Raw genomic sequence first — 13,544 nt, 5'->3', positions numbered from 1 at the left:
GTTGCTGGCTCCTAGAAAGTGAGGCCTGGGAGGGGTTGGCGGGTGAGGGAGTTGCAGATCTTTTCAGGAGCTCTCCAGGACTCCCTCCATGGGCTTCTGCAGCTGCCTGGACACTTAGAGAACCTGACGAAGCCCTAGTCCCTCCCTCCTAGGGGACAACCCCCAAAGGTGGCCCATTCAAGGGCCCCATTGCCATTGGCAGCCTCCTGAGGACTCCACCTAGGTGAGCCCTGAGGAGCAGGACTTTGGGCCAGGTTGTGCAAATCCCTTGGGGTCCTGGTCAGCACTCAGGTCCCAAAAGGATCATGTACTCAAGATGAGATTTGCTCTCCACCTCCATCTCGTGGGTGATTCTTTGCCTGTGCACTTGGGGAGCTGTCTCTTCTTCCTTGGGCCTCAGCTTCCCCAAAGGTAGGAGTGGGCAGTCCCATGTGGGCACAGGAGAAACATGGTTCTTGCCTGGGATTCTGAGTGCACCGAGCAGTTGTTCCTGCGTTCACATGTTCCTCTGTTGTCTGGTCGCTCAGTTCCTACGTGGGTGCCAAGCTTCTCCATTGTGCCAGGGTCCTTGTGGGGCAGACAGTCTGATGGGAGGAGATAGACCTCGGTCAGGTGGTTTTGGATAGTGAGCTATGGAGGAGGTAATCCCGTGGGTGAGGAGGTGCAGTGTTGGGCTGGCCCAGTGGGAAGATTCTGCCTTCTGGAGGAGGGAGTGCCAGTGCAAAGGCCCTGAGGCAGCTACCTCAGCTGGTGGAGTGCAGTGGCTGGGGGATAGCAGAGGGCCAGACAATGCAGACCTTCATGGTGAGAGGGGGAAACAGTTCTGCTCAGAGTACATGGCTCCTCTCTGGCCCTCTGTAGTGCGGCCCCCATGCCTGCTCTGGCTTTGCAGGACAGAGCTCAGCCTTCAGCATGGCTCCTCCCCTTAATCTCATTAGAAGGCTGACCAGTTGCCATGATGATTGCTAATGGGCCTGACTAAGGCCAGCTCCTAGAGAGCGAGGCCTGGGAGGGGTTGGCAGGTGGGGGTGGGTTGCTGCATCCTGTGGAGGGTCCTAGAGGACTGTGGGCTGCCCTGGAGAAGTGACTGCATCTGCCGTGCTACGCCTTTCCAGGGCCACTCCCTGACCTTGTGGCCTTCACTCCTCCCAGCCCCTTGGATGCTGTCTGGATAGGGGGATGTGCTCAACAGGAATGTGGGCACGGACAGAGGCTGGGAAGGCATGCTGTACTGGGTGACCCCATCTCTGTGGGGTCCTGCCAGCAAGGGGGTTGGGGGAGGTTGAAGAAGCCACCCATTTACACAGGGTTCTGTCGGGGAAATGGATGTGGGGTGGGGACAGGGAAGAAGGACTTTGTGCAGGGGGTATGGTCCTGGAACAGGCTGTGCCAGGCTTTTGGGGGGGAGACCCTGCCTGGAAATGAGGGGTCCAGGGCTACTTCAGGGCCTGAGGTGGCCTTTTACAGTGAGACTTGTGCTGGGCCCCTTCTTGGCAGAGCTGACGTGGTTGGGTTGATGCTGTGACTGTGAACTCCCAGAGGAGTGCTCTCATCTACCATGTGATGTGGCCTTTCTGACACTCTGCGGTCCCAGCCACCTGCTGGTCCACAGGGTTATGCAGGAGTCAAGTTCCAGGAGTGGACTCCATGTCCTACTTGGCCACTTCTGAGCTGTGTGGCCCTGGGCAATTCCCTTGCCTGCTGGGCCTCAGTTTTCCCATCTAGAAAGTGGAGTGCACTGGTCACCCCTCAAAGGGCCTGTCTTGGAGCAGATTGTGTCCCCTCAAAAATATGTTTTGGAATCTGGGGCTGTGACCTTACTTTGCAGCTGTAATTAAGGGTCTCAGTTTGAGATGATTCTGGATTAGGATGGGCTCTGACTCCAGGGGCAGGTATTATTAGAGAAAAGAGAGGGAGAGTGCAGACACAGACACAGAAGGGAAGGCCGTGTGGAGATGGAGGCAGAGATGGAACAATGTAGCCTTAAGCCGAGGGACTCCTGGAGCCCCCTGAAGCTGGGAGAGGCCTGGGACAGAATCTCCCTTAGAGCCTCCAGAAGGAACCACCCCTGCCCATGCCTTGATCTTGGACTTCTACCTCTTGAACTATGAGAGAGTAAATTCCTTTGTTTTAAGCCACCCAGTTTGTGGTAATTTGTTACAGTAGCATCAGGACACTTAGGACAGGGCAGTTGTGCTGCTCAAATGTTAAACGTGCTGAGACTAGGGAAGGGCTCTGTGCCCCATGGCAGGGCCTCTGGTGCCGTCGGTAATGCTTGGGGTTGGGGGACACTGAGCACAGGGTGGCTAAGGTCTCCGCTGTGCTTCCTGGTCCTACATTGTGGCCCCGTCAGCCTCAACTCTGAAACACCTGTGACCCCTAGGATGTGGCACCACTTGGTTGGTTGGTTCACACCCCAGAGCAAGAGGGTTTGCGAGGCATGAACTGGACTGTTCCTGGAAGGGTCTGGGGCTGCAGGATGCCGATGGGAGGTGAGGTCAGACACGCAGCAGCACTTCCTAGGGGCCCATCGTGGCCACATGGTGGGCTGGCGCCAGACACATTGTGACCAGCAGACTGTGAGTCTTTGGTGCCTGCCACCTGCTGGGGGACAGGATGGGGACAGTGGACAAGATCATGAGCCACACACTTCTGATGGGACGAATGGGATTAGACAAACCCAAAGAGGCATATGTAGAGGGTCTGGGTCAGTCAGAGGTGCTCTACTGCTGTCGTTCTCTTAATTTTGACCCAATAGAGGAAGAGGGTGGCTTTTGAGGAGCTCTCTGTACCATCTTTACAGGTTTCTTTTTGTGTGTGTATACATCTAAGACTCACAATAAAAACTTTTATTAAAAAAAAAAAAGCCAGAGGCCAATGTGATGGTGACTTGGGGGCTGTTCCTTGGGTGGGGTATCAGGGAGGCACTCTGGAATGGGTGTGGAGGGGGAGCTGTCACAGGCTGAGAGCCTGGGGGGCACAGACTCGGGGTGCTTTGGGGTCAGGTGGCAGGAGGGAATGGAGATCAGGTAGAATAGAGGGCGGAGAGGCCATGGTGAAAGCATGGGTCACAGAGCACCTGCATGCCCTTAGAATCTGGAGTGGGGTTCACTTGCACAGTCGGGGAGCCTGGACTTGGACCCCAGGCTGTCTGATCTACAGGCCGTAAGCAAGAAGGAGCCCTGGGAGTTGTAGCTCCTCTGTGCCAGCGGGTGGCCTTGGCCAGGCTTCACTTTCCTGTCTGCGCCCCGCTCTGCCAAAAACCATGAGGACGGGGCAAGGGGGCGGGAAGGCTCAAGCCTCCATAGGGCGTTGGGAATTGGGTCCGTGTCCTGAAAGGTTCTTGTATGGCCTCCATACGGGACTGTCACCTGGCTCATGAAAGTTGGCTATTGACAGTGAGTAGTGTTCATTCACTTAACCATTCATTCACTCATTCATTCATTCACTCGTGTGTTCATCCGCTCCTTTGTTCCACCACCAGGTGCTGCTGAGCATTAGGCCTTGGCTCAGATGCCAGGTTTATGGAGCTCTGTTGGCGAGGTTGGCGGCAGGGTGGGGTAGAAAGTGCCATGGAGGGGGCACAGAATGAGGATTGCTGGGTGGAGGGGTGCATGAGTGTGTAGCTTGGCAGTGGGCAGAGGCATGAGCTTTGGCTTCTGGCAGCTTGTCAGACCCTGCCTGGTGGCATCACTCTGCTGTCCTTGTGGACCTTCTGAGGCAGCAGGTCCATGGGTAGAGCCCAGGCTGGCCCCCTTTTCACCCCAGGACCCCACTCTTAGGGTTTTCCGGCCAGGCCTGGGATGGCAGTCAGCCCCTGCAAAGTTAGGAGGTCCCTAAGACCACCATCATATCTGACACCAGCTGCAGGATATGAGGGTTCCCGAGACTACACTCAGCTTGACAGTTCACTAGGACTCAGAAGACCATTATACTCAGTTAACGGTCTGTTAGAGTAGAAGGACACAGTCAGCATAGGGCGGCGTCCAGGAGAGTTCCCAGCACACAGCTGCCTGTTGTCCCTTCCCTTTGGAGTCACATGGACAGTGCTTGCTTCTCCCAGTACCAGTGTGTGATGACACACATGGGATAATGTCCAGGGATGCTCCCCAAGCCTTGGTGTCCAGGGTTTTCACTGGGGTTCACCATGCAGACAGACACTGCTGACTGCCATCTCTAGCCCCTGCAGAGAGTGAGCTGATATCGCATTGGCTGGAGACCTCCACCTCAAATCACGGCTGTTGGCATAGATACCCAGTGTGGCCTGAGGCCCTAGGCAAACAAAGACACTCTTATCAGGCAATACTTTTCTAAGGGCTTTCATCGCCCAGGAGCTGGGGGGCAAAGGTCAGACCACCTTGGACCATGTTAACTCTTTCCTTTGCAGACTCATGTACAACCAAGTATGAGCACAGGGTCCCCCAAAGAAGAGTGAGGCCCCACACTGTGTCCGCTCCAGAGGCCACACCACAAAGCCTGACAGAGGTGGGGCTTGGGAGGGCCAATGCTACAGCAGCACTTGAGCCGTGAGCATCCTGTAAGTCCCCAGTCTGGCCTCTCTCTAGCCCGGAATGTGGCAGCTTTGCGGAGTACTTCCCTGGATGCCGGAGTTTCCAGAGCTGGCAGTTCAGCCTGTGACAAAAGCATATGTGGTGTGAACACTTCTGTATCACACACCTGGCATTTGCACACACACTTGCCTGGACCACTCACTTTAGGGAGAGGGAAACTGAGGCCCAGAGAGGGCTGGAGCCCTCCAGGGCCACATGGTTCTTGAGAGGTGGATGCAGTGCGGGTTCCTGCCACATGGCTCAGACACAAGAAGGGATAAGGGCGGGTCTCGGGTCCCAGGCAACCTATGTCCAGGCCAGGGTGGGCGCCCCATCCTGCTTGGCCTCCCCCTCCCTCCTGACTGGGGGCTGGCCTGTTTCATCTCAAGTGACTGCAGGGAGGGACATGGTGGGGTGTTCACTGTGAGGTCCCCAGCCATTAGAGACAGACCCTGGGTGGGGCCCTGAGGATGCCTGAGAACCACCCCGAGAAGGAATGGAGCAAGGTCAATCTCTCTCCCGGCTCCCTCGCAGTTCGCAGGAAACAGCTGTTTACCTGGGTGAGGTGATCCGCCGGGCGAGCGGCCAGTTCCTGAACTTTACTTCCCCCTCCGGTGTCCAAGGCCTCCCAGGAAGCGGGGGCTGGCGTGGGATAGCAGGGCGGCGTGGGCGGCCAGCAAACGGAGCACTGCCAGGAGCTGTTTGTGAGGGAACGTGAGCCGGTCTTGTTGTGTACACAGTGTCAACCCTAGCAACCGCCCCAGCCGGCTGGAGCGGACGCCCACCCCTCCCCAGATGCCTGGCCCCTGCCCCTCCATCAGGGCGCCCACCTACCATGGCAGTTTAACAGGCATTGTGGATCTGTGGCCCCGAGGGCCACAGGTGGTATCAACCAGCTCAGGAGCATCTGCCATTCCCAGCAAGGTGGAATTGCTGCTGGAGGGAGAAGAGACCAGGTCCCAGCCCTGCTCTGAGGCAGCCGGAGCTGGTCAGGGAGCTCCAGGCTCTTGGTTCTGAGGCCTGGCCCAGTGGGACAAATTCCCATGCAAGTGAAGGGTAGAGGGATGTGACCAGCCCAGATGAAGGCTCTCCAGTGGGTGAGGCTGACAGGTTAGGCAGAAGGAGCCTTGGGGCTTGGGCAGGACCCCTTAAAACTCAGGAGGGGTCTGGCAGACCCAATCGTCCTGTGTGCGCTGCCGTAGTGATTGTACATGCTGGACTTTGAAAGCTAGCTCTGCACTTCTAAGCCGGCCTCTCCGATTCAGGCCATTGGAAGGACAATTTCCCTGTGTCCGGGCGTAAATTCGCAGCCTCTGGCCCGCACCCCAGGAACGCAGCCTTTGGTGATAAGAAATGGCTCCCCTGGGGTGGGTGCGGGGCCTCCTGCACAGGCTCCAGGTCCACTTGATACTCTTGCTTATTCACAGACCGTCTGAGTCAGCGAGCAAGCCTCCCTCAAGTTCATGGTGGCAGTGCACCCAGGACACATTTCCCTGCCTGGGGAGGGCCGCCTGGGGCTTCTTGGGTTTCTGATTCTGCTGGTTTTGGTGGAAAGACTCGTGGCTCCTTTGGGAATCTGAGTCACAGGGGTCCCATACCCTCTGTGATTGGTGCCACTGACCCCACTGCTTGGGGCCCTCGGGAATGGCGCTCTTCAGGGTGTGCTCGTGAGGGGCTCCCCCCTCCCCACCCCTAGCCACCCCTGCCTCCGCTATAGCTGCTGGCTTCTCTCTTGCAGCTCCAGCTCCAAAAGTCCCAGTACCTGCAGCTGGGCCCAAGCCGTGGCCAGTACTATGGCGGGTCCCTGCCCAACGTGAACCAGATTGGGAGCGGCACTGTGGATCTGCCCTTCCAGGTGAGCCCCCATCCCTCCCCTACACCACCTCCCACCTGGGACGTGTTGCAGTCTGGGCCCCGCCCTGGCCACAGAGCAAGTGAGCACGCATGACAGCCTGTGAACAGCTGGGGTCACCAGATGATTGCTGCCGCCCGACCCACCCCCGCCTACTCCCTTCCTCCCCCTGGGCCAGGCTTCTCCCGGATCCCCCCTGCCCATCCTCTGTCAGCAGACCCCACAGTGAGGCCATGGTCTGGCCCTGAGTGTTTCGGCAGCCGCTACACCTGTTGGCCGGGTGTGCAGCAGCGGGAACCGCTCAGGGCCTCTGGGGCTTGGCTCCGTCCTGCTTCCCTAATCCACAAGCCCAGCAATTCTCAGAAGGAGGCCCCGCGGCCTGACCCCACTTGTCTGCAAACGTTTCTTGGCAGAGACCCACACAGCGCGGCTCCCGCAGGCCATGTAGCTGCCGTGCACGTCCTTATCGTAAATAAGGAGAGATAAGGCCCACTGCCTGCCCGGAGCTGGGCTAGCCTCTTCCCCAAGGCCACATCCCCCGCCCCTGGTCTGCAGTGGGGTCAAGGTGGGCCCAGGAGCTGGGCCAAGAGGTAGGGCCACCCCCAGCAAATGTCTAGGCTATGCAGGGACAGGTTCATCAGGTAGCCACACACCTATCCTGTTGCTGGGACAAAGCCTCAGAAACAGCCTCGTGCATTAGTGTGTTGACAGGCCAGGTGGTACTGGGTTAGTCCTGCAGGGAGCTCAGCCCCTACCCACCCACCCGAGTCACTCCCCAGCTCCTACTCCTCCCACACTGCTGCTGGGATGCAGCAGGGCACCAACCCAGGGTCCCTCAGGCTGCCTCGGGGTCCAGCCGGCTCAGCTCTATCTCCTGGGCCCATGGAGCATAGCCCTCCTCAGATGGCCTCCTCATCAGAGCAGATGAGTGGGGCTGTCCTGCTGATCCTGGTGTGCATCAAAGCCTGACCTCTTTGTCAGTGCCCTTTCTAGTTTGGGTTTTCTCCCCTCCTCCCTGGCTCTCCCCTTCCCCCTCTAGGAGAGTGTCTCTCTGGGCACCCCCTAGCTTGGCCCTTGCCTGGGGCCAGTGTGGAGCTGAGGGTGCACGGGGCCCTGTTGGGCTTCCCACTGGGGGGCCAGGAGAGGCAGGAGTGTCTCAAAGTCTCGGTTCTTTGCATTTTCAGCCCAGCGGATTTCTGGGGGAGGCTCTGACAGCGGCTCCTGTCTCTCTGGTAAATGAGCCCCTGGGCTGAGGCCTCGGCATCCCCGGCACGTGCGCGGGCGCTGGGTATCCCTGTGCGGCCGCCCCCGTGGCCCAGCAGGAGGTGTCCTGTCTGCCAAACGGAAACAGATCTGCTCTGCACCCCCATCTGGGGAAGTGCGTGTGGGCGCGTCGAGAGACCCCTGCCTGGGGGATCTGAGCATGCGCACCAACGCTGCATGGTTCGTTCCTGTGACATACGCACACGTGTGTGTGTGTGGATATGGCCTGGTGAGCCAGGCTGTGGCTGGGCCTGAGCTTCTCTCTGCCTCTGGCTCTGCTTCAGCCGCCTCGATTTCCCCTCTCGGCTTCCAGGCATCTCTGGGAGGAGAGGAATGGCCCCTGTCCTTTGATGTCTTTGCCTGGGTGGCAAGGTTCCTACCCTCCCTTGGTCACTGCCATTTCCTGGGCCCACAGCCTTTTGGAGGCAAAAGTGCAGAAAGACCCAAATTGGTAGAGTCTTTGCTGGGTTAGGGAGAGACAGGGGTCCCTGAATGCCAGGGAGAGCAGGCAGCCCTGAATGCTAGCCAGGTTGTTTGGATGGGTGGGGAAGAGCAGTGAGCCAGCCAGTGGCAGTCTTCCGGAGGAAATTGCTTTTTGCCTGGCTTCCCAGAGAAGACAGAAGGGCCCAAGGGCCAGATGGCCTGGCAGGGGGACGGGCTGCATCCAGAGCTAGCTAAGACTGCCAGTCTCACCCCAGTCAGATGGTGAAGGGCCCCTTGGCACCAGGACATGTAGAGAGCAGTTTCCTGGGGGCCCCAGGAGCATGGAGCCAGGAGTGGGAGCAGAGCCTGGCCAGGGGCCTCATGCCAGCCCCAGGTGCTGGAAGGGAGCCCTGTCCGGCCAAGCTGTAGGCCAGGGCTCCGGAAAGTGCCTGCACTTGGCTCCCGGTTGTGCTGGGACAAGGCTGTGGGGGAGGGCGCGTGGGGGCCAAGTCTCAACCAAGACCAGCCCCAGGCTCAACAAGGAGCCTCCAGGGAGCCAGCACTTGGCCAGGTGGGCCCCTCGACGTCCTGGGCTGGAAGCCCCGGGGCTGTCTCTTGGCAGGCCCCTCCAGGGATGACGTAGGTGGGGAGAGGAGGCCGGCCAGGCCTGGAGAGAGAGGGCGGAGGCCTGTCTGCACCTGGCGAGGCTGGGGGTGGGGGAGGGCGGTGCTCAGTCCGTCTGCACCCCTGGCACCCCGGCCAGCACTAGGCCCTGAGCTTGCGCCGCTCTGCCTGGCCCGTGCATGCCGGCTGCACTGCACGCCTGCTGCCCTGGCGCCCGGGAACCCCATCTCACCTCCAGCCCCACAGTGCTCAGAGACCTGGGGCAGGGGCCGCAGGAGGAAAGGAAGCCTACCTAGAGTGGCTGACGGTGTCTCCAGACCTGAACAGGGAGGGTTGTAGGGGGACCCTGAGGTCAGATCCTGGGGGACAGAACTGGGGTTGGATCTCATACCACAGCTGGTAACTGTGATTTGGGTTTCTCTCTCTCTTTTCCCATCTCTTCCTCTCCTCCCTCCCAACGTTGGTCTCCTCCCTATCCCCAGACACCCTTCCAGTCCTCGGGCCTGGACACCAGCCGAACTACCCGGCACCATGGGCTAGTGGACAGAGTGTACCGGGAGCGTGGCCGGCTCGGCTCCCCACATCGCCGGCCCCTGTCAGTGGACAAACATGGAAGGCAGATATCCTTTTCCCAGAGGAGGGGGGAGGGGACTGCTTCATCTAGCTGATAGAGCTGTCTGCTGCCAGCTCTGGGATGGAATCAGGGCTTCTCCAGTTCTCCAGGGCTACTGGGCAGCACCAAGAAGGGAGTACAATTGCACAGCAACCCCAGAAGACTTCCTGGAGGATGCAATGTGAGCTGAAGGGCTAGGGGAGCACAGGGACCAATTGACACAGAGATGGCCACTGGAGCACACAGTCTGAGATGAGAGTTGGGAGGATGAAGCTGGACCACATTGTGCTCAGACTCCTGGCTGGGCAGTGGGGCCCAGGAAGGTTGCGAGCAGAGCATTTACATGTTAGGGCCTAGGCCCTCCTCTAGGGCCTTATGGAGGGCAGCCGAGCCAAGGCAGTGGGGCTGAGGGGGATCTGAGCCAGACCCAGACAGAACAGAGGGAGGCTTGATCTGAAGACATAGAATTTGCCTCTGTACCTCAGCCAAGCAGAGAGATTGTCAGGAATCCCCCCACCCCCCCCACCTGGCTGCCCCTTGGTGCCTGGCCAGCTAGGCTCCCCCACCACTGGAGTCGGAGTGGCTGCTCCTGGGAACCCTGGTTCTCCAGAACAGAGAAGCCTGTTCTTTCCTGGTTCTCATTTCCATGGTCTAGGGGAGCCTGACCAGCTGGGCCCCAGACCAAGCCCTGGGGCCCCGGGAGCCGCCCCGTCAGCCCAGAATTAAGAGTCAAGACCGGGGTCAGCTGAACTAGACTCCCCGCAGCACCCCCATGGGCCCCCGTTTCACGGCTGAGGCCCCTCTTGGAAGGGGTGCAGCCCGCACGTGCGCTTGCAGGGGGTGAGTGCTGAGTGCTAGGTGGACAGGGCTGCACCCTGGAGGCTGCTCGCAGCCAGGCAGGAAAGGCCCCCCGCCCCGAGGCCCCAGCTGTTTGCAGGCTCCCAGCAGCCTGGCTACTCCGATGGTCAGTGTGGGGTTCCTAGCACTCAAGGCCGGGCCTGGGCTGACAGCACCATCCCCTTAACTCACACTCACGCGGACAGCTGCCCATACGGCACCGTGTACCTCTCGCCACCTGCGGACACCAGCTGGAGAAGGTCAGTGACTCAGAGCCAACCCCAGCCCTCTCATTGGAAACAAAGCCATACTTTCCTCATGGTCATGCTTGAAAAACCAGTACTCAGTCACTTGAAAATGACAAAAGTAAGAAGCATCCAGAAGTTTCTAGAAATCAGCTCTAGCCCTCTAACAGTGAGGTCTCAGTTTGGGGTCTTCTGGGGATTTTTTTTCCCCTTCTCTATTTACAAATTTTTTTTTCTTTTTCGAACAAAGTTGGGATTGTATTGATTATTCAATGCTGCGGCTTACTTTTTTTCCATTAATGCTGTATTATGGTTGGTTTCTCACATTCCCAAACAGTCATAGAAAACGTGATTGTAAAAGGATTATATATTTTTTACTAGAAGATTAGAAAAATACATAAATGCATCTGGAAAGCGGAAAAAAAACCCCACCCATAATACCATCATCTAGAATGTTTTTAAATAACAATAATATAGTTAATATAAATGCCTAAAATAACACAGGTGATTGTTACACACCAGTGTAAATGTACTTAATGGCAAAAGAAGTATACACTTAAAAAAGGTTAAAAAGGCAGTTTTCATGTTATGTTTATTTTACAATACATACACACACAAAAATACGTAGGTGATTTCAGTAAACAAAGACCAAAAGTAAGCAAGCTGTTAAAAAAATATGTATATGTATAATATATATTATATATATATAAACACAACACTGAATATATAATTCAGTAATCTAATTAAATACCCACCAAGGTCATATTCACGTATCAGGTGCTATTTCAACTGTCGTATCCATTAACTGATGTAGGATGTGCGTTGGTGGAGTTGGTGCTGTTATCCTCCTCATTTTAGGTATAAGAGTACAGAGAGGTCAGAACACTTGCTCAGGGACACACAGGTGGTGTTGAGGGGAGGGCAGGATCCTCCTGGCTCCTCACTGCCCAGCTGGCCCCAGGGTCAGAGGTGGCCCGGTCCTTTGTAACCTGTTCTTGTCCTTGAACCGAGTTTCTCCCATGTCACTCTCAGTGTCTGGGACATCCCCATTGGGTGCTTGTGGCTTTTACTCTAATCCCCAAATTGGCTGTGCAGCTGGGCCCATCCTTTGCATGTCCGCCCAGCTCCCCATGGGTGCCCCTGGTTTCCTAGGCAGCTGAGGGGTTTTTCTGGGGACCCTCCCTTTAGGCACCTGCAACTGGGGGCAGATTGTGTTACTAGGGCAGAGAGTGGAGCCTCTCCCAGGCCCCTGGCAGCATTTGGACTGGTTGGAGCAAGACTCCCCTTGGCCATTTTTCACCAGGAGAGAACTCCATGATGGGCTTGTACCCCTGAGACTGGGCTACTGTGGGACTGTCAGGGCCTCTCTCTGGAGGATTTCAACTGGAAAACACCACCCTTTCCCTAAAGCTGAGAAGCTCAGCAAAGGGGCGGGGATAGACAGGGGCTGGTTAGGTGGTTAGGAAGGGAAGGAAATTTCTGCTGCAGCCTTTGCAGACGAAAACCGCATTCACTCTTGTGGCTCTTTAGGGTTTTGCTCAGGTTACAGCAGCTCACAGAAATGACCTATGACTGCCACCCTGTCCCATTGGGCATGTCCCAGATAGAGCGGGGCCAGGACTATCCCTTTTTCCCCTTTGGGGCTGAGGCTCACTGTCTCTCTCCTCTCTCCAGGACCAATTCTGACTCTGCCCTGCACCAGAGCACAATGACGCCTACCCAGCCAGAGCCCTTTACGAGTGGGTCCCAGGACACGCACCAGAAAAGAGGTATCAACAGGGCACACAGGCATCTTTCCTGGGGTCAGGCAAGTCCAGTGGGTGGCTGCTGTGCTCCCAGAAATCACAAACTCACAGGTGGATAGACTTGAGAGGGAAGACTCAGTGGGTGCTGTGGGACAAGGGAAGGGGTTCAGGAAAACTTTCAGAGATGGTGCTACTTGAGTTGGATTTTGAGGAGTGCAGAGACACAGAAAACAGTCCCTGAAAATGCACTTTGGCTTTCATTCATGGATTCAGGGTATGGCCACACAGTCTGGGGGACTTACAGATTCTTTCAAATTTTGGGAGCAGCAAGCTGAAGCAAAAAGGGCTTTGATTGGCTATGACCAACAGTCAGGGCTTGATGTTCACCTTCAGGTATAGTTTGATCCAGGGCTTCACACTGGATCATTTCCTGTTTCTGATGCTTAGGACCCTCTAGGTCCACAGCCCCTGGGCCCATCCTAGCTACAGTGGGTGGAAAAGAGGCTGACTGTTTCCTAACTCTTGCCCAGAGCCTCCTTTCCAATTGGGCCATGCACACACCCCTGCAGCTGGGGCAGATTTGTGCCCAGGCCCCCAGTCCCTCCTTAGAGCTAGATGTGGAGGCAGTATCCCTGGACCTTCCAGGATAGTACATGCCATCTTAAAAACTGGGGCAGTGTTACCCATAGAGGGGAGAGCGATGCTGAGGCCAGCCCTAGGAAACCCCATGTGGGCCTGCTGTGTTCCAAGGTACTGACACCAGAGAACTAATCGTGTATTCCGAAGGCCCAGACGCTTACTACTTTTTTAGTAGCATTTCACTGTGCCAGTATAAACGTAACGGAGATTTTGCTGTTAGAAGAAGGATGGTCAACTAGAACTTCACCCCTTGCTGGCAGAGGCTTTCCTCATGTGATCTTCCCGGGATCCCAGCTCACGGGGCAGCAAAGGCAAGATCGCAGAAGGAAATGCCTCTATAATAAAAGCGAGGATTCCAGATCCCTAAGGGTGACAAGAATGGATCTGGCGCTTCTCTCCATCTCCTGATGCTGAGGGCCATTCAGAGGGTGCTGTCTACCCTGGAGAGTCCCCCAGGAACATGGGGCTTTTGGGGCGATGAGTGGGTGTCACCATCCCCAGGGACTTGCTGTGACAATGGAAGGACCTCTGGCAGCTCAGAGTCCAGTTGGCTTTGGGGTGGGGGGAGGAGAAACACATCAACTCTCTCTGTTCCTCAAGGGGCCCAGACAGTAACGAAGTTGAGGGTTAGTCTGGCTGCCCTTCCATCTCCTGGTCCTGGTTTCAAGAAGGAAGAATTAACCCATCAGGCTAACACATCATAATGGCTCTATTGCATGTGAAAAACTGAACCTCCAACCAACATAAAGAAAT

The 13,544-nt window shown here is 56.8% G+C and overlaps 1 protein-coding gene across 9 annotated transcripts in view; it reads left to right on the top strand.

The window, feature by feature from the left end:
* The window catches only part of CRTC1 (CREB regulated transcription coactivator 1), a 68,786-nt gene that overhangs the window by 35,963 nt on the left and 19,279 nt on the right, over nucleotides 1–13,544 (top strand). For 4 of the 9 annotated variants that reach the window (XM_074350381.1, XM_074350378.1, XM_074350383.1 and 1 more), the window contains exons 2-6: nucleotides 6,289–6,405; nucleotides 7,587–7,634; nucleotides 9,195–9,332; nucleotides 10,361–10,422; nucleotides 12,082–12,176. In XM_074350381.1, the coding sequence (XP_074206482.1) occupies nucleotides 6,289–6,405; nucleotides 7,587–7,634; nucleotides 9,195–9,332; nucleotides 10,361–10,422; nucleotides 12,082–12,176 (460 nt within the window). Of the gene's footprint in view, nucleotides 1–6,288; nucleotides 6,406–7,586; nucleotides 7,635–9,194; nucleotides 9,333–10,360; nucleotides 10,423–12,081; nucleotides 12,177–13,544 lie in introns of those variants that run through there. The other 5 variants (XM_074350379.1, XM_074350384.1, XM_074350385.1 and 2 more) reach the window with 2 other exon arrangements.

The sequence above is a fragment of the Camelus bactrianus genome, chromosome 22, assembly GCF_048773025.1.
Source record: "Camelus bactrianus isolate YW-2024 breed Bactrian camel chromosome 22, ASM4877302v1, whole genome shotgun sequence".
NCBI lineage: Eukaryota > Metazoa > Chordata > Mammalia > Artiodactyla > Camelidae > Camelus > Camelus bactrianus.
Note: the sequence above shows the minus strand (reverse complement) of the source record. Positions and strands in the feature narration are given on the sequence as shown.